We start from the raw sequence: 26,891 nt of genomic DNA on the forward strand, positions 1-26,891 counted from the left end.
TTTACAGTCCAATTTTAATGTAAAATTACTACTGAAAAATTAAACCTGTGAATCAAAGACTTAGGAAAGTACATAAAATGACTGCTATATTAAAACAGCCACACTGCATATTTGGTGCAGTGTTCATTTGTGGTCTGTAATAAAAGAAATCAAGAGAGAAAATTTCCTTAAAAATGAAGAAATTAATAGAGAGGTGTCATGTACAAACACTTTTTATGTCCACATTGTAAAGTACTGAATGAAATTCTGATATTCCTTCCACCAAATTTAAAACCAAACTTCTGCTAATTTTTGCCATTTAATTTTTAGTATTTTCCTCAAGGCAGTAAAAGAACAAGGGTGTCCTCATTCCAGAAGAAAAAAAAAAAAACAGAGAAAGGAAAAAGGACCCAAGTAAATCCTGAGATTTCATGAAACGTGCAGAATACAGATAATACAAAGAACATTTTTTAGCTAAGGTTTTCTGTAATGTGCACTGCTGTTTCTCAATTCATATAAGTGAGTACCTGGCCTTTAGAAAAGAATTTGTTATTGGATTTTTTTAACAGCATTGAATATATCTATTAATGGTATTCTTTGTAAGAATACCTTGTAAAAAATGTTTACTTTTGTAAAATTTGAGTGTCGCCATCATCAACTTAAATTTCACAACAAAGAAAGATATCCATTTTCTCTCCACATCTGCTCACCACTTCAGCAGCTGCAGCAATCCCCCATAGCATTACTGTGCTATGTCCTCAGCAGAGATTAAAGTGATCTCATGTCTGTAACTATCTAGGTCAAATCTTGCTGTCATGCATTCTCACTGAACTCAGCAGTGTTCAGGAATTACAGGAGGCAGCTGTTGAATCAGCTACAAAACTTTCTCATGTATATCCATACTTCAACTGTCTTTTGGGTTCCTCTTGCAGATTTTCACAGTTAATGCAGAATCTTCAATTAATCAGGGGATACTTTTGCTGCTACAACAATGCTGGGACCAGCTCTCTATTTATCTTTTTCTAGTAAATGAAGCCAAGCCTGGGAGCATTTCCAGGCACCAGAATGTGACCTTCCCTACTCCTAATATGGTCTCTGGCACACATTTGGCCCAAATCAAAAACACGGAAACAAACCAGAAGTTAGCATGGACCATGGACTTCTCCGATTAGGAAGTCTAAACATGACCACCCTCTTCTGGAGATTAAGAAATCTTTACAGCAGGAGGGCAAGCGGCTCTGTACCAGATGGCTTCATGCTAGAGAGTATGTGAAACTGCTACCAGAGGCTGTAGCCTCTCTGGTAAACTGCAGTTGCTGTACAGCTCTGCTACATGGAAGAAACAAATCTTAGGAGATCTTTTTAGAGGATACTTTTGTCTAAAGAGATTAAAATGGTGTCCCCATGACGAAAGAAACATAGAAATTTACCTGAGCCATTTGCTTTGGCATACATTTCAGCTGCTCTTTTCAAGATCTGGTAAGTAACTTCATACTGCTCAAAGAACTTACTATTTTCAATAACAGACTGAAAAAAAAAAATTACAACAGGCAAAATAAAGATAGCTATTAAGAATAAGGATAATTTCTCTGAAATTACATCAGGACAGTGATGACAACTGTTAACATTATTCCTCCATTCATTTTTTATTTTTCATTAAAAATGGTCTTTAAATTATCATCATTATAAAATAATATATAAATTTCACCTTTTCAAATTAATGGTATAGCAGAGACTCCCTTTACAAATACAGTTTCTTCACTTTGCATATGGAAAGATTACTTTATATGTTCTTAGTTAGTCTGTTAGTTGCTGAGTTGCTGAAACTCACTAGCATATGATGCTTTGAATGTGCAGAAACTGAGTAGTTAAAAGTTATTTAATGGAAATTGTTTTACACTGAAATCTAAGTGGAGTTATTTTAATAAAAGAGAAAATTTCATCCATATAGGTCACCACAAAAATAAAATCCAGTTAAAATTTAAAAATTGTTCCTGTATTAAGCATTTGCAGAAAGGCAGGTTTCACTTTAAAAGATGTAGAACAGTTGACTTATCCTTTGTTTTCCTTTACCTCCTTTGTAATCGGTAAAAATAAGATTAAGCAAACACTGCACAAAGAGATGCTGCTTCTCCAAAGTGTGACACAATGCTTTTCCTTTGTGAGTGATGTTTTAGCTGTGTAATGTGTTACAGTGTGACAAATAATTTACCTGGAAACAGTTTGGACTGTATTATATAACATGAAAAACAATTTTATAAATTAATATGCCAGCCAGTATATATCTAAAAATCTTCTATTTTAAACCTTTCACAGCTGCTATGTCAAATCACCACAGTTATCTAGTATGTAGTTCAGAAATGTGTTTATAACCAAGGAAAATAGAAGTCAAGGACTATCAGAATTTTTCTCTGCTCTACTGTTAAAAAAAAATCTGGCATGTATAAAGAACTACATGCTTTACAACGAACTATGTGACAAACTCCCGACTCACACTTTTGCCAAACCCAGACATAAATACACAGAGAGTTTACACTGAACCAAAAACTGCAAGAGTTCACATGAGAAAGTCAAATATTGTATCAAATGACTTCTGTAATATTGATCCCAAAAGCAACTGGAAATATTTTTAAAAATTAAATACAGACATCTTACTGATTAATAATGTCTCCCATTTGACAAGATCCCTTAAAGAAAATACATAGCTTTTCCCAAACCTGTACAGTGTATGGTGCTAAAAAAGTGCTAATACAGCAATGCCAAAACACAGTTCCATGGGTTAAAATCCATGGATAACTGTACCCAGCATCTCCATTACAGCTGGGACTTTGTTACTATTCTTCAGGTTGATGGTGTACAATTTATGCTGACCTTTACTTCTTGTATATGACAGACAGACGAAAAAAGATAGGATAAAGTAACAACCACCACTTTTATTTTTAAGCTACAGTATCTAAATATTTTCCAGGCATATGTTCCATCCAGATCTTAACTACGCATGTTCCTAGAATGCTGACATTGCTCAGTCTGCTTTGGCAGACAAACAAGCTTGCATTTTTATCTCCTACTAATACCGTCACTGACTACAAGGTACTGACTATAGCTTTCCTACGTAAGATTCCTAATTTACTGGAGGAATAACACTTGGCTCTTGGTCCTCGAAAATCACTCCCAGGTAAGCCAAAGCAAATAAAGTCTCTCTCCATCACCGGCCACCTGGAAGGAGCCAGAAGTCATGGCCACAAGGAATGAAACTGAACTCTATCTTCTTGTCTCAATTCGCTCATTTCGATGTGATGCAGTTTCATAAATGATTCAAGGAAGCATTTTCTTTACCGTAATGACCATCTCAGCATTAGTGGTCTGAAGCACAAGAATATTGGAGGAAATCGCAAAATAACATACAAATTCACCACTTTAGGTTCATTTTAAGGCATAAAATGAGAAAGTGACATAAAATAATAATCCAAAAGTCAAGCTATTCACTTCCTCATTATTTCCCTTGCCACCTTTTAGGAGATTTTGTGACAGTCTTACAGAGTATACAAATGCACTGTAACTCCCAGCTATCGCATATCACTCTAGCAAACTATGTTATTTTAAATAACCATCTGAATTTTGCAACGCTTGTCTAAAACCAGGCTCAACCCCTGAATTTTTATGTGTCCCTAACTGCTGAAGTTTAAACACAGAAAGGGAAAAAATGTGAACAGATCTTGAATTTTCACTTTGTAGGGGAACTTTATTGAGTTTGAAGTTTTCTTCCAAAACAATAAAAACTGTCAGGCTGTGAGGAGATCAATAACTTCCATTACACAGTGTCCTGGCTCTGAATGGCTCTATAACTGTATGAATTCTTTCCAAACTGAATCTTCCTGTGCAATTTTCCTTGTATGGATTAGATACAAGGGGAAAAAAGTATTTAGCCCAGCCCTACTTTTGAAAGAATCCCTCATGCCCTAATGTAGAAGTGCAGCAGTAGTATGGTTCTACCAGCCACTTGGCACTGCAAGTGTGGATTTAACAAGATACAGCACCATAAGACTGAAAAGGAACGTATTAATGAGCATCTGTACCTCAATAGCTTCTGTTTCTTAACATGATATATGGATGATGCAGAGCTGGAGCAATCTCTTTCCAGAATAAAAATAAAGTAATGGCTTTAATATACTAATGCTGAGTAGGAGAAGAAAAATCATTGCTTAAAAGAATAAAAGGACTCCCCTATCCATACAGTATATTGAACAAGATCACAGAGGCAGCATAACTTTTTTTTTTTCCTTTATTTGGAAGACTAAAAAAAAAGTACTGTGAGGGACTGCATGCCAAAAACCTCCTCTATCTCTGCACTTAATCTGTGTATAGTCACTATAAAATGTTTCTATGAAGTTGTAAAAGAAGATGAAATTAATTTCTTTGGAATTTCTACCTAAGGTAAATAAAAATCTAGGATTTAGAACCTCCAGATATGCTTGGTAAGTTGACGGTCGAGCAGTTAGCAGCTGGGACATTAATTCTGTGTTTGAAGAGATGGTGCAAAAAGAATAATTTTCACTTTTAGCCTTTTGACTAAAGTTCCTCCATGGGGAGGACAGATGCACCTCTGAAAAGATATTCCATAATAATGCAGTCACAAAGTTGATGACTGGCAAGTCTCATTTCTGTTTCTGTTCTTTTATCCACTTCCAGCAATCTTAAATATGAACATTTAAAAAATAATTCTAAAAAGAAGAAGAAAACCCCAACTTACAATATAATTTTGAAGAAGTAGTTCCACCGACTCTCGCCTTCCATATTTGATAATCCACGATTTTAACTTTGATTCTGCAAGGACTAAGAGTGACAGTAGACGGTACTTCAGTTCCAGAAACTCCATCTTCAACAGATGGAGCTCAGATGAAGAGACAACAAAATTAAACCTATAAAATGAATCACACTATAGTAAAATACAGCGATATTAATTTTTGCAGGAGAGATGGATAGCATTAGTTACAGTTCAGACATTTTTCTAACCTTTCACCTAATTCATAGCCTACAAACATTTAATTATACATGATGATCATTCTGATAGCTGCTCTTGCATAGTAAATTAATAACATTTCTGTTTATTCATAGAAATCATCAGTTTACATCTGCCACTAAGTTTTTCAAAGTCATTTTTCTTTTCTCAGATGAATCCTGGCTGTTGTTACATAACATTTCTCCCAGGGACAAGTAATAACAGGATCAATGTAAAAAAGTATTCACTTCCAAACCCCATAGATTATTTTGATTCTCATCAATCCTTAAAGCATCATGCTTTTCAGTACATTTTAATTTATATTCTAGAGGGGTTTTTCTTCCAATTTTTTCATGCTTGCTGCTGAGAAACATAATTAGACAGTGATTTCTACATGAATAGATGAAAAAGTAAACAGGTTCCCTTTCATTCATGGAGGGTTTTTATTTCAGATTGAAAGTCTTACCTCTCTGCCATATCCTCTAATTGGTCAGGTGGAACAGGTACTCCATTAACAGACCTGGCCCCGTGGATCTCATGGAATGCCTTTTTGTGACCATCTATGTTTTTCAGCAGATCCTGATTTGATTTCAAGAAAGAGAGAGAGATTGAGAGAGTGGGGAGGGGGAGGAAGCGGGGGGAAGAGAGGGAGACAGAGAGACAGAGAAGGCTCACAGTAGGCTACCTAACTAATAAGCACAATTTTAAGCCTGCACTGATGACTCAATGTAGTTAACTATTTGATCATGCTCTCACATTTGCATGCAAGGTTATGCATACCACAGAAGCATTTACATCAAATGAAACATTTACATAGGAACCTCCTTATAAGATGCTCTGCTAACGCTGTGTCTAACAATTATGGAAGATTTTATAACAGAGGATACACTGCAAAGGTTTAACAAAACAACAGCACCAAATAATCCCTGAAATGCAGTCTGCGAATACTTTAACATCAAAACAGCATAATCTTGTTAAATTACTCTTTACATCTTTATAACAGATACTAACCTTTTTTAAGTACAGATTCAAATTTTCAGCAACTAATCTACTCCACTATATATAGGCAGAAGATCCATAGCTCCTTATGTAAGTGCATATTCAATATTTAGTGAACTTTTCACTCTCTCAGCATCAAAAGATTTCAGGATCGCTCCCTCTATATTACACAAATAAATGCAGAATGTGGTACCCGACCTGTATTCCTGCGTTAAGAATTGTACCAGCAAAAACCTTACAGCACAGCACATTTCAACTGTAACTAAGCAACACCGCTTCAAACGGCCTCCTGGAGACTACATATTAAAATGAATGACTGGCAGTAGTCCTTGAAGAGACACCGTAACTATAACACGTCAAGTCCCCGGCGGCTGAGAGGACACAGAACAGCAGGGATTTTACTGCATACAGACAGCTCCTGGCACAAAGTGCTCAGAAGCCTATTAGCAAAGGAAATCATACAAAGGTCGCCCTCTCTCACCTGAGGGAATAAAATGCAGGCTTATGTATTGATTACAGATGTCTATTTGTTCCTATGTGCTGAAAAAGGTTTTCTCCCCAGTCAAATCCCAGTGTTTGCACAGCAGAAATTAATGGTAATTCACTGGCTCAGCTCACCAAATGGTCCCACCATCCCCATCAACCCACCCATTCTTTCATTGTTTTCCACTTCAGTCAACACCTTTTTGTGAAGAGAAATGTACAAGGCTTTCTCAGATGCAAGTGATGCACTGATTTTACCACGGTGAAAACTCCAGTGAGAGTATCTTGTGACATCCTCTCACATAAAGGAAAGACTTGGAATAAGTCTCTCAGCTAGCTGCATTTGAGACCTTGCCAGACAAAAAGGGATGCCCCTAACATGCCTCGGTAAGTCAAAATAAGACCCAGTAGTTTCATCCAACACCAACTGGAAGCCTATGAAAACTTCTGTGTAGTGTTCTCATGAAGTGAAATGCTGGTCTGCAAAATGACCCTCAACAAGCACAGACATTGTCCTTAATTTCAGCATCTTGGGGACAATATTAACTAAAATAAACTTAAGTGCCTCTTTGGTTCCACAAAGCTTTGTCCAAATAAACTGCCACATTTTGTAGCTTCAAAATGGCCATAAGCAATAAAGTTCACTAAAATAACCCATTGTCAGGTGAGACAAAGATACAGAGAAAGTGATGATGTTATCTGAACAAAACATCACAATAAACATAACAAACAAACCCCAACAACTTCCTAGGAAACAAGGACTGAAAAAAATACACTAATGCATTTCTGGTACTATCCAACAACGTTTTAGGATTCATCACTGCAAAACTGAGTGAAAAAACAAACTCCAGGAACAGATACAATTGCACATGCTTCTCTTGAACCTTTCCCCATCCCACTCCCATGGGAAAACTCCCCTGGCACAGACTAACCTAAATAGAATGTTTATTTGTTGGCATAGAAATCCCTCTCCACAGCAATTCTCACGCAAAGCATACACAGTTTAGGACACACTCTTTTGTGCTTCTTATGAATGTATCAAAAGGAGGTCTATAGAGTTCACATTATAAGAGGGAAAAAAAAAAAAAAGCGTTTGACTTGCTGTTTTTAAACTAATGTCAAATCTTACGGATCCTGAAACATATGACATTAACAAGAAAGCTAATGAAATTTAGCATTACAAGAGATTAACCCTTGAAAGAAAACAGCATCTTCCTCATAGATTTTTCCCCCAGTGCATATCACCTGCACTATCAGCACACTTAGCATGTTTGTGCTCTCTTTCCTGTTTCACCTAATAAGTTCATATTGGTTGAACAAGGTTCATGAGTTCCTTGTGGAATTTTACGCAACAGAAATCCTAAAATAGGGGAACAATTAAAACAGTAATACCTAATATCTTCCACACAGAAGAAGCAGGAACATTCAAGAGCAATTCTAAATATTGCTTGTAAAATACACAGATACCACAGTTCAAGTCATCACTACAAGACATCTAGATTTATTCATCATTAAGATGACACCATCCACAGAAACTAGAAATAATAATCTATCTTTGTATAGTATGGATCATTTACAGCTTTGGAAACAATGAAGTATAAAGCACAGATTGAATGCATGTAGATCTACCTTATGTTGTTCAAGCTTCCGGTGTATTGTATTCGCTGTTTCCTCGTGAGCTTGCTGAACAGTTACTTCTTCCCTCAGAGCAGCCTCTGCTCTATAGAGCCAAGCACCTATGGTACCCAAAGGTGCAGGAAGAGATTTATCAAGGTGTATGTGCCAATCAAGTAGCTAGGAAATAAAAGCAAGAGGATTGAACTTACTTCCTTGCTTAATTACACAAACAAGTATCTTGAGAAAAATCAGACTCTATACTGTAAGGCTAAAGCCCCACATAACAGAATGTTTGAGACATAAACCTAAGTATATTACTTCACATTGGTTCTGAAATTATAGCGTTCCCACAGGCAATAAAATCTCTGTAAGGATTCATTGATTCATATATTCCCCTTCCAACTGAGGTAACTGAATTATAGAATTGACCACATATAAACTGGAACAACTGACAAGCTGAGATCTGGAATTCCATCAGTTAATAGGCACAGCAAGGGATGTGAGACCTTCTTCCATTCAATGTCATTTAATTCTTGCTCTCACATAAAATCTTTTTATATCTATTTTGAACATATTTTCTATGTGTAAAGTGCAGATGAGTTTCAAAGGACTGTGGAGTCGAGAATATAGCAGTACAATACCATGTTTTACTGTCAGTCCCAGTTTTGGGAGTGAAAAAATAATAAAAATTATGTCAAAAGTCCAAAATATTTTAAAATAGACACTCTGGTTAAACATATGACATGAAAAAAATCCATGAAAATGCACTGAGTAATAATGATTTAACAATTTCTTATTTGTAACGAACAATATAACTCGCTTGGGATTCTTCTTTCAATTATTACAAAATTATTATCACAAACGCTAAGATTCATTTATTACTATTGCAACCAGGTCAAAAATAGCATCAAAGCCTAGCCTATTGATAAAGTATTCAGTATTACACAGAAATTTTTTTAGTTATATTAAAAAATGTAATATTAGATTTTCTCAGATAACTAGCAATTTACATTAAAGCATTGCATTTCAAAGGGGTATTATGCATGCTTTTCTTTCTATCAACAATGATTTGAACTTGGATAAGCACTGTTGACACACTTTCAAATAAAGTGAAACCTCAAACTATAGTCCTTTTCTAAAAGTTCATATTCTATCTTTGAGCATTACTAAAGATGACAGTGTAGTATATGTTCTCAAAACAAATGCAAAATAATCGCAGTGAAAAACAGTGACAGAAGTTTGGTCCATTTTTATGTTCCTAATGCCTAATGAGATCAATAGTAAATAGGTGTCTAAATGATTTTAAATTCTCATTTAATAAAAATAGATAGCATAATAATTTTCAACTTACCCTGGCAGAAACTCTGTCCCATGCTTGCTTCACCAGAGCTTGATCAAGTGATAATTTACCATCTTTCCTTAATGACTGGGTTACAAGTTCAATCTGTCTCCTTTGTACCTCATATTGTGCTCTGAAATGCTTAAATGACTGCACAAAGAGAAAATAAAAACAATGTAGTACAGAGTCAAAGAATTCTTCAACATTTATAGTGCTACACGCTATGACAATTTTGTACTGATAGAAGTCCTAATCCTTCCCAAAGAGGAGTAGCAGTAAACTTGAATATTTACACTGAAATGCATTTGATTAAAAATTTTAATAGACTGCAGAATCTTCCAGGAAAACATAGGTATGACTTTTGTATTTCCCTTCAATTATCAGATTCCTGAACCCTACAGGAAAGGAAACAATAATTGATCAGATAAACTAGCAAATGGATTAAATACTACTTGGGACAGACAGTGGCTGCTTTTAAAGAACAGCCAAGCTTCAGGAGAAAATTTAGGTCAAAATTTATACTGCTGATTTAGTCATTAACCTTTGAGAGAGGGGATAAAAATGAAGCTATAAGCACTGTCCTCTCCACCTGTCACCTCATCCAGCCTCCAGTGTTACCTCGCATCTGAGCTATATCACGCAGGATCTGGAAGGACTGTGCAGACACATGCTCACTTTTAACTAGGACAGTCCTTCTTCACACTGCTAGAAAAAGCTCTGTGTTAGGCAAACCATCTGTGCACTGTTCTAGGTAGCTGGAGCTGACATTATAATTCCTCTACCAATAAAGACAGTTTGTGTCCTTATTTAAACCACAGTATACTGACTTGCTTATATACAGATTGCATAAAATACTGCAGTACATGTTACACATAATGAAGACAATAATGTCTTATCACACAAAATTTTCCCTACTGCTTACCTGGTATTTGTCCTGTAAGCTTGTTTCTGCCACCTGTGCACGGCCTAAGTCTCTTTCGAATTGTTCCGCCCACACTTTTAGGTCTCTCAGCATCAGTCTGTCTTCCTTCTATGATTTAGTACAGCCAGACACAGAAAAACATTGCAGTCTATTAGTAGAGGTGTCAGATACAGTCCAGAAATTAACACCTCTCTAGCAAGTCAAGGTCATTAGTTGTAGTGAAAGCCAATGGAACATCTGGGCCCAATTCTCTCATCACTTATCTTCATACAGTCTAACTGAAAAGCACTTCCTAAGTGGAGACCTCAGCATCTAAGCATGAGTCTTACAGTGGTGAAATCATGACAATTTAGGACATTACAGTGCCACAGATATTACTTGCAGTTCTTATTTGATGTTAACACAAAATTCTTTAAATATACCTTAACAGCTAATTTTATTCTTCCACATATTTGCAGACTTAATTTCAGTTAAAGTTAAATGAGCAGAGGCAGGAGAGGATTTTATCATCTTTTACCACCATTTTAATATCTGGTTTGGTAATGCTGAAAAAAAAATATTTTCTGAGTAACTTCAGGGCAATCCTTGACATCAAGCTCCAAGTTCAGAAGTTGGCAGAATATTTTCATAGAGCATGTTTTAACAAGGTAAATTAAAAGAAAGAAAACCCGACTGTATTCAGTTTCTTTTCCTTCCATGCCATTTTATGGCTTTGAAGAACAGCGTGTTTGTTTTACAGTAGTTAGTTGGATCGAATTGGCACAAGAAATTGTGCAAATATCACAGGTATTGTATCTGGTAACTCTCTAAATAAGTTCTTAGCTGGGTATATGCAGCGAGGTTAACATGATATTAGAGCAGCTGTGCTGGAACAAAGTTCACTATAGCACATGCTCCTGTCTTCTGACACTCGCCAAAAGCTGGTACCCAAGAAACAGCATAGGACTCTTATGACACTTCCCTGCTCCAGCTATTTGTAATGTTGGGATTTCCTCGACTGCACACAGTGACCCAAGAAGCCAAAACTCCTAATGCTTCCAATTTCTAAATCACTTAAATATACAGAAGGAGAATAAAATTCCTACTCTTCTGGTCTGACAGTTGGTTCTGTGTGTGGAAAAATAACATCAAGATTCTCTGAGATAAACAGCAAAGCCAGGACTACTCCCCCATGAGAAGAATATAAGAAGAGAGAATTCTTACCTCATTCAGCCATCAGAAAAAGAACTTTGGTATTAAATGCACTCCATTCATTAGAAGCTACAACTTTAGTGAGAATATTGAGATCTCTACTAGTATTTAACTGTACCTCCATAAAGAAAATACTAAACTATCCATCTTAATGGATTGAAAGTTCTGTAACAACCCCATTAATTGAAAATTCAAGTAAGATATTTTTGAAGTTGGGAAGAGAATAAATGTGTGTATGTTACTTTTAGTTCACACTATAAATTCAGTTCTGTAAAACACTGGCTTTTATTCCTCTATGGCTCACATTCTGATCGCTGAGAAGCAGCTCCTTTAGGTAAGTCTTTGCAAGAGCATCTGCATGGCTGCAACTGTTCATACAGTAATGTGAGCAAAACAGGTATTTTGCAAGATTCCTGTCAACATAGCCTAAAAAGTTAACAAAGGCTAAAATTGGGTCTGACCAAATCTTTTTGAAATAGAATATCACTGGGATCAAGAACACCTCTATGGTACCTGAAGACAAAGAACACAGGAACAGCCGCACAACTCTTAAATCACATACCAGTTCTCTGACATTGAGTGAAAAGATAAAGTTAACAAGTGGCATTAAGTCTTCTGTGATTTTTTTTTTACTATTTAGTTAGACAACTTTTTTGTGCATTTTGTTTAACTGCAGAAGATGTAGGTGTTTCAGTGACCACCTGACTGAATGCTGTTAAAGACCCTGTGTAACAATGCATGATAAGCATTTTATTTATTTATTCATACATTTTCACAGGTTTCCAGTTCAGCGCATCACTTCTCATCTGCAAACTTGGTTCTCTGATCCTCGATTGCTACAAAAGCATTTTAAAGTCTCTGGGTAACCGACATCAAAGATTCACTTTCTTAGACACCAAGGCACCTGTCACCAACACCCCTCAGGTTTGATAAGCTATCATTCTTAAAACAAGACTTTAATTAGTGCCTAGTTGCTCTTACTCTTAGTAAAAAAAAAATATCAAAAGGATAGGCTTACAGATATGTAAACTATTTTCTAAAGCCTGCACATCTGAAGTAGCATACAGATCAGAACATAAACCTTCAAAGAAAAGTTAACTAGGATAATTACAACTCTATGTGGTTCCCTCCCTATGAAGATCATTGATCTCTAATCACATTTATTTCAGTTTATCTAAGCCACTATGGCCTATAGCACGTGCTACTTCCAAAGAGCATTTTAAAGCATTAATTTATCCTGACACCATTCTACGAATTTTCACTTATTTGCAGGAGCACTCAACTACCAAAGAACATCAAAGAAGGTAATTAAAGTGTTTATGAGCTCCAATATGACAAAGGGGTACAATTTAAATTCACAAAGAAAGTTTTCAGCTCAGACTCAAAGTCAAAACATTATTTTATTAACTGGCTTGCCAGAGATAATTTGAAAATTATCTAATACAGAATACTCTGGTGTTAAGGAGCTAAAAATACACATCTGTGTTTAATGAGAAATTTAATTATAGACTGAAAAAGGAGTACTTTGCTGGATTCTCTAATATATAATTATAAACCAGGCGAACTGTTCAAATTCTCAGGCACAGGCAGGATAGAGTTCTCAAAAATGAACTTTTAAATCTAAAAAAAATAAGTCTACTGTTTTTCAGGGATGTTGAACTATTGTATTACCTATGTGCTGAGAAAATCAAGTCCTTTTAAAAAGGTTTATACATTAATTCAATAAACTAGCTATTCTTTTTGAAAACTCTGGCTTATATATATGTGTTATTGGATGTATATGTGTATAGGTGTTACCGAAACACGTTTACTGACAAGTGTTGCAGATGCATGGTGAATGCTGAGCCAAGTATCGTCTTCAGGAATGAGCTACTAATGCCTGTCTGTAAAAGTAGACAGTAAACCACTGGAAGAGCTCAGAAAGTTATTTTTGCAGCTCCTGCTCAGGAAATCCCTTTTACATTGGGGAATTCTGCTGGCATAAAGATGGTGGAGTGACAGAACTATCTTCTGAATTACTTGCTCATCAGAGCACAAGAAGAGAAAGACTTTACATCAGAAATATTTCGGAGGAGTGTGCTTCCTCTGTAGTTAAATTTATACCAAGATAAAGAAATTGACAGAGCTTTTAGCACTTCAAATCTTCACTAGCTTAAGCAGTAATGCACTGGGGCTGTGTAAGGCTAAGAATGTACAACAAGGTCCCATTAAAGCTGCTGTGCCATTAAACTTTAAACAATTTTTGACAGACTGCAGTGACACCTGTTATTTGTTTCATAATATCTCCACTTCTGCAGTCTTCCAGTTTCACCTCTGAATGTTCATTTCAAATACTTCATGACAGATTTCTGAACTTCTCTCAGTTAACACTAAAAAAATTGTATCTAAATGTCCAAGATGATTAAAAAGTATATTTTTAAAACCATCATAATTTATGTGAAAAAAGGAGTAGTGCATATCATGCAACACACGAATGCTCTCTCCTTCAAACCCACAGTCCACATACATCAGTGACACAATCATACATAAAATCTAGTATCTACTCTATAAACCTAGACATACAAAAACTCCATCTAAAATGACATTAGATAAGTAGAAATATCAGTCTAGAATCTATATTTTGTCACGTTTACACCTATAAGAAAAACAAAAACATAGTCTGACATTTATTATACGAAAGTTGACTTGCTTTTCTACAATATTTCTGTGAAATTGTTTGCAAAATTAAGCATAAAGCTGTTAGGATCAGCTCATGTAAGAAAGTAGACTTAGACTCGTTATACTAATTTGCTTTTTTTGAAAATTAACGTAAGGCTAGCAAACCAACGTACATAAAACCACCCAAAATCTAAAGTCACAGAAGTGCAGGATAGAAACAGATAACAAGCATGAAAGGTCCAGTTCAAGCAATTATTCTGGAGCATATTACCCTTACCTTAAATTTCATAAAAGAAATGACAAAAGTTGGGATTGCTTGAAGTTCCTAGCAATGTAAACAAATGGGAAAACAAGAAGAAGGGAAACAAAAAAAAAAGCAAACAAAATAAAGCAAAGCAGAAGAAAGTCCAAAGGGAACAATAAAAGTCACACGCGTAAGAATACAAGATGTACTTGAAATATTACCAAGTTAATGTCTGTATCATATCCAGTGAAGTATTTTTCATATTAGGTTTGATTTCCAGATTACTAGTCACTACATGATTTATTTTATCTGGAAAAAAGGTTACTTACCTTAGAGCAACTGTGCTTTTTTGAGATGTGTTAACAACACAAATTCACATATGTGCATAGCTGGTCCATGCATGAGATATTAGATCTCGTTTAATTCTGGAAATGCACATGCAAATAGCTTTTCCCTCTGACCACAAATAAGGGATAAGCTGCAATTATTACTTCACTTCTTCCAATGCCAATTCTTTATAAACTGAGCATTGAATCAGGATGGAAGATGAATAGGAATTTGTATGGACAACACATCTTGAGGAAACACAGTGGCAGCTGAGTTGGCTGGAGGGCAGGGGGAGAGGGTCAGAAATCCTTGCCCCATCACCATCAAAACCCACCCAGACACACTCCACTCTGGAATAGGGTTCTTCTAACTAAATGTAGGCATCTGCAACTGGGATAGATAGTCACTCTTTCAGTTCTTTTTGACAAATAGAAAAAATCAGTTGCATCTAGCATCTACTGCCCAACTCACCTCATTCTACAGCAGGCACTTAACAAAGGTCAGATGGAACACACCCTAAAAGTGCTTAATTTTGGAAACAAGAAATTGAGAGTACCCCAGGAGTTTAAGGGATAAGAGTCTTTCAAGTTTATCTCTCTCAGGTACCTGGCTTCTACCATCCTGTGATACATATCGCCTTATACCGGACTTTAGGAGGAAGACAGAAAGGCTAAGAATAGTGGAATTATACCGGTCACAAAAACATAAATTGTGTCTGGATTTCTTTTTAATCAACTGCCAACAACATTTAATGTATGGGAATATAACCTAAGGGAATACTTCATCTGGGTCAGTTTTAATTCTGTTGAAATGCTATGCAACAGGAACTTCCAGAAGACAGTTTATTTAGGACACCATTTTAAGAAAGATGCCATCTAGAAAAGTGTCTATCTCTCGCTGATTACAGGTGGAGTGTAAGTACCTAGCTTTTACATTCTTAAACATGAATGAATCCTGTCCTAAATAACTAAACTAACCAAATAATGCAAAATTCCTAAGGAAAGCTTTATGATGGACATGGATACTCCAGGTCAGTAAGAGGTAAGAAAGAAGCAGTAGATACTGTTCTACCTTGCACCATTAGCTATGCTGATCACAAGGGCATCCAATTCACTTACACAGTTTCCACAAAACACAAAAGGTCTATTTTAAAATGAACCTATCTTACACATTTGTTCTGATCTTGCACATGTTCATATACCTAGAACAGAACCTGTAGACAACACTTCTTGAAAAATCACAAACGAATTTTCAGTCTAAATGGATTATACAGTCACAAAAACATCTTGTATCTGATTTACTGCACACTCTGTGCACTGAGAAAAGAGTACTCTCTACTTTACATTTTTTCCAGGCAATTAATTTAGCAAGGTGAACATTAGAATTAATGCAGAAAAGGGTTAAAAAAAGGTACTTAAATGGCTTGTGTGGTCAAGAAAGTCAGTTACCATACTATGATTCCAAGCAGTTACTTCTATAAAAAAGTTTTCCCTTAAGTTTGCAAAGTGATAAGTTCATGAATGTACCTTAAGTACTAAAGAAAATAGTTCTTGCTCTTCTAAAGAGAACCCACTTTTCTATTTTTTTAAAGCAATTTAAATCTCCATTCTTGTATGATGCCATTTAGAAAAGAGCATTCCTCTTGCATTGCAAGAAGACCTCTCCTGTCACTGTTTCATTTAAAAAAATCTTAAATATATTAACTATACACTTAAATATTATCACAGAATTGCAGAATCACAGAATGGTTGAGGTTGAAAGGGATCTCTGGAGGTCATTTGGTCCAACTCTCCTACTAAAGCCGGGACATCTAGAGCCAGTTGACCAGAACCACATCCAGATGGCTTTTGAATACCTCCAATGATGGAGACACCTCTCTGGGCAACTTGTACCAGGGCTCAGTCACCCTCACAGTGAAAAAGCGCTTCCTGATGTTCAGAGAGAACCTCCTGTGTTTCAGTTTGTGCCCATTGCCTCTGGTGCTGTCACTGGGCACCACTGACAAGAGCCTGGCACCATCCTTTTTGCACTCTCCCTTCAGGTTTTTATTCACATTGATAGGATCCCCCTGAGCCTTCTGTTCTCCAAGCTGTACAGTCCCAGCTTGCTCAGCCTTTCTCCACGTGAGAGATGCTCCAGTCCCTTCATCATCCTTGTGATCCTTCGTTAGATTCTCTCCAATACGTCCAGGTCTCTTGTACTGAGGAGCCCAGAGCTGGACACAGTGCTCCAAGTGTGTCCTCACCAGCTGGCAATCTCCTTTGAGCTGCTGGAAACACTATCAATTTGGATCTGCTGCTGTGATAGCCTTACTTAACCTGGTGATTTAAATGATCCTTTGCCTAATATTCACTAACCCATAGGCAATTATGAATTTAGGCTGAAACATACAAAAGCACTCAGTGAAAAAAACTCTACAAGATAGTTGATTACATTACAAAATATTTGACTGAGACTTTTTTTTCCAATTTTCTCTTCAAATATTGTATAAATATGAAATGCAATTCTTATGTCTGTACATTTTTACACTGCATTGTTGGATATTCAGCACTAGAATCTTCTCTTATGTATCATGTAATATGAATGACACTCTTATTTTGCCAAGGATTATCTGGATATCTGGTTTCATCTAGGTACCCTGAAGTCAACAGGATCCACTGCATTAACTCCTGGCTTCTTTCCTCCTTCCCTCCAGAATCTGTTGACAGATTCTCCCTGAAAAATCACAAGTAAAGCAGCCAACTTCAAAATAAGCTTTTCTCTGTGACATAGGACAGAAATATAAAAGTTTATAGTAATAAAAGACCCAAGTGTGCCAAAAGTTTAGCCATTTGAGAGCTTATATCTAGCCAGTCCCAAACAGATGAAAGCATGGTGCTGTTTTTAACACTATGTATTTGAGTGCTTCAGGGCCGGTGCTTACGTGGGGTCCTGAACTTTTTGTGCATTTCTTACTGGCCTGGAACCATCCAGACCTCTTTCTCATCAACCTATTACATGACATGTGGTCATCATTTTGTACCATGACCAGAGGTGAGGGAATTGGACGTTATAGTGGACAGGAGCAGGAAGAGAGGTATAGAGTGGACACAGGTGCCTGATAGGGATTAGAATTTCTCCAGAGATGGGTTAGCAGAATCTATGTCAGAAAAAACTGAGGGCCCTATCGCTATTCTTGACTGGAGACTCCACTGGAGAAGTGGAGTTTGTCTCTAACTGGTTGGCATTCCCTCAGGGGTGTGAGAAGGGAATACAATTCTTCCTGAAGGAAACAAAGAATGATGACATTAGAAATTTAGTGCAATGCCAAACTTTTAGTTTCTTCTCAAAGTGTGGGAGTTACTGATTTCCACACTGTGACATGCAGGGGACCAGCAGTTCTACCAAAATTCACATTGATTGCTACTGGAATGTCTTAGCGATATCTAGGAAGAGGAAGTGGTCTTGAGCTATACATGTCAAACTGATGAATTTGTGTTGTTTCACTTCCTAGTAATTCACTGGGAATTCTGGAGGTAACTCAGTGGTTTCCCTTTTGTAGCTCACATGCTGTTGTCTCTGTGTGTACAGCCAGAGGCAAGGCAGAGTGTGGAGTGACTGTCCTCCATCCTCCTGCATCGTCTCTGCATATAGCTCAGGAGTAGGTGGTGAGGCTGTTCTTCAAAATCCAACCCCAGCACAGGCAGCAGACCTGGCCAAGGCTGCTCGCAGCAGAAACTGCATTGTGTGCCATGGTATGCAGACTACAGGACTACCTTAGCCTGCCAGAGGCCACAGCATGAGGCTTCAGTGCTTACTCCCTCTGCGTCAGCAGCCCCCTTGCTCAGTGGGATGCTGTGGCATCGGCACACATCTGTCCTCAGATCAACGCTGCAGCAAGGAAAATGAAAAATTCCAGTGCTCAGACACTGCAATCAGACAGCAAAGCTACAGCTGCCTTAGCCACGCATAACCATAAGGAAGGAGGTTCACGCCTTTTGAAGTTCTCCTATAGCTCTGTAGGGAATGCAAAGAACCACAGATAAAAAGTGATTCCTCCTCTCTTGCTGGGGCTGAGCAGATTGTCTCAGCAGTGTTTCCTGTGCTTGCCATGAAGAAAGCAAATGATCAGGATTAGGAAGTGAGTCATGATCACTTGGCATCACTGAGTAAAACCATTCTAGTGCAAAGCCAATGCACTAGAGCATGCACAAAGCAAAAAACAATTCCTTAGAGCGAATAGTCAAACACCACTGTGCAATAGAAAGCAACCTGTGTCAAAATTGTAACTACCTTCTGAGCCTAAAAGCTCAAAGACTATATACCTAAGAAATCTCTTGGACTGGTCTTGTTCTTACTCAGAAACCTGGTGTGATGAAAACAGAAGTGACACATTGCTTCAGCTATCAAATTATTGCAGTATCATTGGTGTTATGCTCGAAATTCTCTTCGAGAACTTAAGGATCCATTGGTTTGCTACTATCTACAGTAACTGTTTGTGTTCTTTTTGACTCCTACTGCTGAAAATAAGAAAATCTGTGCAGGATCACCATTCTATTTTCCCCATCTACTAGTGAACCACTGCAACACTGGTTCCTTTATACTCATCTAATCTTTCCCATTTTTCTTATTGTGCTTACTTTCATTTGAACTGCTTGTCAAAAGGAAACATATAAACTATAAGAAAGCTATAAAATTTACAAAGCCCCCTCATGATAAACTGATTTGTACAGTTATTTGAAACAAACTTACATCATTCTCCTGCACATCTGTCACTGTATGATGAGGATCAGGATAGTACTTCAGAAACTGGGCTACATAAGTCATGACAGATTTTTCATCTGGCTTGTCAACATCCACATCTAGACAAGTATAGAACACTGTAAATTAGTTTTCAGCTGAATGGCACAAAATGCTGCTTAAATGCCTAAACATTATGAATTAGCACTTCTGATTAACCCATGAAAGTAGTTAAAACTGTTTTCAGCTACGCGTGAGGCACCTTCAGGATCAAGAAGCCTTGGAATTCCGAGTTCAGCTTCTGCAAGTGTGAAGGCTTCTTCCAGGTTTTCTCTATTTGATCTTCCCTTCACTTTCTCCATGTCCACTAAATCTGGGCGGATAGCATGAATAACAGAATGAAATGCAACACCACTCCTCCAGCTTTGTCCAAAATCTTTGATTTCAATTCCAACTTGCCTAAAGAATATGAAAGAAAAAAAAAGTGACTTGCAACAGCATCTGGACTAGATGAAATAGAGGAGGAGACAGGCTGCTTCACCCAGCAGCTACTCATCATTAAATCTAAACCACTTGTTCCTGCAATGCTAATCAGGTCGACTACAGCTCCATCCATCCATCCATCCATCCAATGCATAAATTCATTTCTGCCTATGAAGATCCAAGATTTTTTTGTCATACACTTACTATACTTGTCTTCAGTGGACTTGCTAGTGGCAGAAAGTCAAAGGTATTTTGAACAAATGAAGTGCACCAAAGTTCTCAAGGTTCTTGCATAACACACACAGAATCTGTGGATGTACGCAGCTCCATTCACTATTCTCTCCCTCACTATAAAGCACTTCTTATCTCCCTCCTTTATAACTACTTCAGTTCAGTTAGGTACACCAGGTGGTAGATGCCCCATCCCTGGGGCATTCAAGGTCAGGTTGGATGGGGCTCTGAGCAACCTGATCTAGTGGTAGATGTCCCTGCTTACTGCAGGAAGGTTGGACTAGATGACCTTTAAAGGTCTCTTCTAATCCAAACTGTTCTGTGATTCTATGATCAGTATCATACCAAAAAAAACAAACCCAAAAGACCCCCAAAAAACCTGGATTAATCTGTTATCTTTTAAAATGAAAGCATGAACAGTGACATCACTGCTGTTCAGCTGCAAATGCAACACACAAATTTCTGTATATTCTTACCAAAACTATGATTTCATACACTAGAACATTTACGCATCCACTAAAAAATAAACACGAATGATCAAGAAATAGCAATACAGAATGCAAAAGTAATCAGAACTGAATCACACTTCTGACTGCTTATTTTAAAGGTAATTCTGAAAGGTATGGTGGCCCACAGACTGCAAGACTATTTTTTACTTTGTTTGAACATGCAAACTTTATTTGAGGACACAGACACTAAGGTAGTCTTGCCATTGGGAGGTTCACAGCAATAGAAACTCTGAAAGCTTCCTTAAAAGCTCACTGTGATCAGTGAAACACTTTAACTGACTTTATTGAGCTAGCTCTTCCAAATCACAATGTGAAGCAGGGCTAGGCGAAGTGTACCATCCCTCCTCTAGGCTTCTTTCAACACATTTCACCCACTCATTCCCATAATGTTGACAGTTTCATCTATGAACGTCTCTGTATTTTGTATGTTTACATGTCTGGAAGTTGCAGCTGACCACTTTCAGTTGCCTGTCTTTTACTGTCAAAAGTGCAATAGGAAGAATGACAAATTAGACTCTACTGCACTACAAATTACTGTATTCTACTTATTTATGGGAGAACTGGAGAAAGTCTGTATCTTTACAATTATATTTCTTTTCTGTGAGGCACCATTCCACAGCTGGTCATTTCCCCTCCACATTTTGCACATCATTGATCTCTTCAAAGAGCAGTGACTCCTTAATTTGAACAAATAAATCCATTTTATTCTTTTACATCTTTGACTTCCATTTTCGTGTTGTGGAAGCCATCAAACTACTGTAGTATCTTTGAACTAATTTCTGCTTTTTTTTCATGCCTTTTTGGAAGCAGAGGAAACGTGGGATAATTAGACAAAATAAAGGTGAAGATTCTTAGGTTAGCAAGAAATAACTCCAAAATAACTTGGATTAAAAAGAATGAAAATTCAGGACAATTTTTGTAGTAATATTTCCCTTGTATCACAAAATTGCAGAAGGACATTAATAATTTTTCATCACCTGCCTTTCAACGGCAAGTGCCAGAATTCAGTGCTCCTACAAGCTCTGTCAGTGAGGAACACTAAGTCAGTGTGGGACTTGCATTGTCACATCGAGTGTTTTGACAGCAGGACTAATACATTGTCATTGACACATCTAATTCCGCTTTCAGTTCCTCATTCTGTATAGATAATCTCATTCATTATTCAGAGTCTACAGAATGTGACTGACTGTAAAATTAATGCAAATTGGTCTTCATTACTTGTTTCTTGTATGGTGGTAACATTTAGCAGCCTCAGTTGTCAACAAGAATATGATCACAAGGAGGTGCTATATAAATACAGAGCCAAAGGACAATCCCTGCCCAAGAGAGTTTATAATCTGAAAAAAAAGTTTACACTTAAGATGTAAATTTGGTTCATTTGTGGGTTACTTACTTTGCCGCTGTGTACTGTATCCATTTTAACAAAGCCTTCCTTGCACTTCCTTGGACCTTGGTTACCACCTTGCGTTTGCTTGGGGGACTTGCAGTTTCTGAACTGACAACACTCTCCACAGAAGAAGCACTGCTAGACAATGACTGCAGCTGTGGGAGGTTGCTGGTAAGCTCTTCAATCTGTGGGGAAAAAATGTTAATGGACTATTTGTGCATAATCTTAATTCCCACTAGTTTCTTAAACAATTTCCCAACACAACTGACAAAATAAAGTTGGGCAGAAGCTATGATTAACACGCTGAGTTTTATTTAACTATACATTAAAGTAGTTTCAAAAATGCTAATGTATGTGCCCAGATGATGGTCTTAATTTCAGAAGTGTAAGACATCTGTTGACTTTCTTGACACCCTACAGCTAGCACAATATGCAAGTGTGTCATGTTATCTATTATGAAAAATTACCATTAAAAGAGAAGACAATGACTTACATTTAGCTTGAATTCAAATTATACAACAATCCACTAATTTCAGAGGAGGCTCATTCGATTAAAGAATGGAAGTGTCCTCAAGGATCTCATCTGGATAGTTCTTTATTTACCATTGTACTGTTTTGGCACAAATTCAATTGTGGCTTTGCTTAGAGGTACCTTGTGAAGGAACAGTGAGTGTACTGCAGGCAAAGTACATTAGTAGTGCTTGCTGAGGGTATATGACAGTTATTTGCATCATGCCTTTCATCAAATGAAAATCATTAACTTGACTCTTCTAAAAACATTAAGTGGACTAATAATTTGGTTCTTTAACATGAAGAAGTTATATACAGAGGACATTGCAAGACTGCCTATGCTGTCTACTTAAAAACCAAAGTTGTGTCACATCACAGAATGAGTCTGCCACAATGAGAACCACAGTTCTAATGCACTTCTGCTTTCATTCATGTTAAAACGATGTATCTGCCCGTGAAAACTAAAGAAAAGCTCTAAAAACAACCCAAGTAAAACTAGTGCAGAGAACTAGAGTTTCAGTAACTCTGAGAAGCATAATTTCCCCCATTCATCTCAATGAGCTATATATTAAAATAAAAATGTTAATATAATTCTGACTAACTTTTCTGAAAAGGAGATCTGAACCACTGAAGCATCACACTTGTTGGTGCTTAGTAAAACAGCATCCCCAAGACATAAAAGCTACATCACAAGAGAGCCAAAGCCAAAGAACTCCCTAAACAGCTTTCACATCAGTTGTTGTTTCAGTTGTTGAGCAGTGACTCATTTTGTTAACTCATATGGACAGGATTTGGAAAACCGTTTTTCCCTCCCACCTAACTTCAACAGAATGCAAATGAGTTCTCCTCTACAAATTCAAACCCCTCTCGCAATCTATATCATTCACAGCTAAATTCTGTCCTTGCAAACATCTGCATTTCCCAGTGGAATCAGCTTATTTACATATAGTATTTGAATATTATTACTGTCTGACATCACTGCACTGGAATTAGACATACAGCACAATGACCATCGAGGCTGCTAAAGGTACTTGTACAAAGAATCCACAATTCTATTATTTTCTTTTGTTACTCTGCTGTATTCTTCAAAGAAAGTTGAATAATATGTTCCAGCGATGAAGGAACTCCATTCTAAGCCCAGATCAAACTTTTCCAAAGACAAGTACCCAATGTGAAGCACCCCTTACCATCAACAGTTGCTTTACTCAGGATCAGATCCTCAACTAATTATAAAGTGACTTAGCTATTGTGAAAGACCGGAACTACACCCGTTCATATGACATGAAGATCTGAATCATTATTTGAGCAAGCTACACTGAAGTACAAAAAATGTAGTACCTGAAAATATAAAATTATGGTCCAAATCAAGCCGAGCACAATAGAAGGCCTTCCATCAGCAATATCAGTTGAGTTTATGTTCACAAGTTTAATCTATATGTGAAAGAAAACGTGTTACTACCACACACAAGGAATGATAACAAGTACGAAACATATTTCAAATAGTTTTTATCTTTTTAATGCATTTCTGCAATCAAACTACAAGTTTCTCAATTTAAAAAATATTGAATGGTGCAATTTCACTTTTTAGACAAGTATATTTTTAAGACGATTGCATGATATTATTTGTAGAAAAAAAATTAATTTCAAGCAGAAAGAACAATAAAAATTACATAGAAGCATTATACAAACCGGAGATCCTCTGTATATGGACTAGCGTGAAAATTAAAGAGAAAAACATGATACAAAGTAAGTCTTAAATGATTAATTATTAGATAAATGCATTAATTAAATTTTATTATGCAAAGAAAGCATATTTTTGGCAAATCTCACAACACAATTAATAAGGAAAACAAATTTAATATTCCATAAAAGATATTAAATTATGCAGTGGTTTCTTGCAATAGTTCTAACAGATTTAGAATGGAAGGAGAAAAGTGAGTTTAAGAATAAACAAGAAAAGGAAAAAGGGAGGACAAAGCATAAAAGAAAGATTAGGCAAAAAAGAATGACACAGTTCTCCAGTAGAGAGCCTTTTATGGCAAAGGATATTGCCACCACTGATTAAGGCTCCCTTGCAAGACAAACCTGTTTATAGTTATTTTAAAATAAGAAAAGAGTTGGAAAAAACGAGTTGTCCAAGGTCACATGCAGTTTTTCAACAGAAATGGGAACGGATTCCGTGACTCTGAACTCCCAAATGCTAATCTATAGTCTGAATAAAGTATCACCCCAAAATAAGTTCACAAGAGAAAAGGCAATAAAGGAGAGAATAAAGAGTACATCATAAAGAAATTAACAGGCAGATAATGCTCAAGGAAATCAAATAGAACAGGTAGTATTGGAAACAGGTTAATACTTATTTCCTCAGCAAAACTAAGGGTCTGCCATCAATCATAATATAAAAATGAAGGGCTGCTAAAGTGTTCATGCGCTGCAACCTTGCTCATGCACAAAGGTTATGGAAAAACCTTGGAGAACAGGTTAAAGAAAAGCGGTAACCTCATTTGTCTTCCCAAAACAGAGAAAAGACTGCAGTTCTCTGAATCAGCAGCTGGAAACCCACTAGATAATGTCAAGAGCAAACACAAAATTGTTGATCAGGGCTGTGAAGCTGTTTTCAGAATTGAAACTCCACAGGCTGCTTGGGTAGAGGCAGAGGAGAAATCCTCACAGGTTATATTTCTAATCCTCTCCACCAAGAAATCTGACAAAACTCCGGGAAAATTGACATTCCTTGCTTCTCCACTAGTCAATAAGGAAAATTTTCTATTACCTACCTAAAGAAAAATATTCCAGGAGTGTCATTCTCTCAGGTGGATCAATTTCAGCAAAAGCTTTTATTTTTCTAGAAAGTGAGGTATTTCTTATGTGTATTGCAGATCAAAAGATTTACAGGGACTCATCTAAAGCTTCTGATTAGGCTACTGTTCACAAAAGCATCACCTCCCTAGTCTATTTCTTGTGTTACCTTTGTCTTATACTCCATTAAAATGGACTCAAAACTAGCAAATAAACTTTTCAGAACCACAAAAAACCCACTTTGGTCCAGAATGATATCTGTTCATTGCCAGCTGCATTTTGCAGTGTAACCGGATTATTAGCAGAAGTCTGCTTGGACAGTGAAAACCAGAATTAGATTAAACATGTAAAAAACTTTACTTATGGGAGAGCCCATGGAGGAAGGAGACCCTGTCGGCACTCCTTAAAGCGCTGCGCACAGCCACCCTTCTCCCCTCGTTCACCTTTGAGTACAGATCCGGGACTGCACTCAGCGGCTGAAGAGGCATTTGTTGTCTGAACAGCATCCCCACCTCCTTTGGGAGGAAAAGGGTGACAGACTGGATAGATGCATCCTTCAGGCTGGATTCAGCCTAGACACCACCTGCTAATGCACACCAATCTACCTGATGCGCTGCGTATTTCCAGCTCCCTCTAGAAGAGAATCTGGCATACTGACACAAAGTACATACAAAAATATCTAAGAAAAGTCCAGACAAAAATATTCCGATATCACAAGCAAAACCACAGAATTCTATTTCTGGCAATCTGTCTTGATCCTCAGCAGGGTCATTTATGTAGCTGCACTGCCATATTATTCCTGGGATCTAAGGTGTGTCATTCAAGGTCTGGGTCACCCACTACATTTGTGACATGTAGACGAGGGAAGCACGGGCTTTTTGCTCTTCACTGCAGCCTTGTCTAACACAGCTCTCACACAAAAGCAGCTCTCTGTATCTAAGCCTCCTCTCTCAGGCTGCATACAATGTGGTTTGTATTAACAAAGTGCACTACATAAATTAGTGAAATCATGAGCTAAAACTGAATTTTGCTTTGGAAATATGTTTTTCTTTGCTTTGGTTTTATATCTTTCAATTAAAAAAAGTTCTCTTATAGATTCTTTTCTACAGGCATCTGCTAAGATTGTTTCCCATGTAAGAGAAATACAATTAGGTCAAGATGCCATAAGGTTAAAGAGAGGGAAATAATGCCAAAACCCAACAGATCCTGATGTATAGCACTGTGGAGACATAAAATTCATCAGGTGTTACATCTGCATGGAGAAAAATTGAACTAAAATGCAGAAATTAGAAGAACAAATTATCTGTAATTAACTAAAAAACCAGACACAAGTCATTACAATATAGAGAGAAAAGTGAGGAAAAAAAAGTATAAGTAGATTGCTTTTATTTGATATTCATACCTATTAAGCTTTCAGGTTCTCTGTCATTTATTAAACTTATAAATATTTTGTTTTATCTCTAAAATGGCCACAGCACTGACTTTACCAGAATCA

The 26,891-nt window shown here is 36.9% G+C and overlaps 1 protein-coding gene across 17 annotated transcripts in view; it reads right to left on the bottom strand.

The window, feature by feature from the left end:
- The window catches only part of SYNE1 (spectrin repeat containing nuclear envelope protein 1), a 319,742-nt gene that overhangs the window by 226,406 nt on the left and 66,445 nt on the right, over window positions 1-26,891 (bottom strand). For 10 of the 17 annotated variants that reach the window (XM_075413801.1, XM_075413802.1, XM_075413808.1 and 7 more), the window contains 12 exons: window positions 24,287-24,307; window positions 23,936-24,028; window positions 22,094-22,272; window positions 19,740-19,936; window positions 19,490-19,599; window positions 14,465-14,512; window positions 10,339-10,446; window positions 9,429-9,566; window positions 8,090-8,254; window positions 5,445-5,557; window positions 4,730-4,898; window positions 1,410-1,506 (listed from right to left, as the gene is read on the bottom strand). In XM_075413801.1, coding sequence (XP_075269916.1) covers window positions 1,410-1,506; window positions 4,730-4,898; window positions 5,445-5,557; window positions 8,090-8,254; window positions 9,429-9,566; window positions 10,339-10,446; window positions 14,465-14,512; window positions 19,490-19,599; window positions 19,740-19,936; window positions 22,094-22,272; window positions 23,936-24,028; window positions 24,287-24,307 — 1,438 coding nt within the window. Of the gene's footprint in view, window positions 1-1,409; window positions 1,507-4,729; window positions 4,899-5,444; window positions 5,558-5,989; window positions 6,213-8,089; window positions 8,255-9,428; window positions 9,567-10,338; window positions 10,447-14,464; window positions 14,513-19,489; window positions 19,600-19,739; window positions 19,937-22,093; window positions 22,273-23,935; window positions 24,029-24,286; window positions 24,308-26,891 lie in introns of those variants that run through there. The other 7 variants (XM_075413814.1, XM_075413803.1, XM_075413815.1 and 4 more) reach the window with 5 other exon arrangements.

Source organism: Opisthocomus hoazin, chromosome 2 (assembly GCF_030867145.1).
Source record: "Opisthocomus hoazin isolate bOpiHoa1 chromosome 2, bOpiHoa1.hap1, whole genome shotgun sequence".
Taxonomy (NCBI): domain Eukaryota; kingdom Metazoa; phylum Chordata; class Aves; order Opisthocomiformes; family Opisthocomidae; genus Opisthocomus; species Opisthocomus hoazin.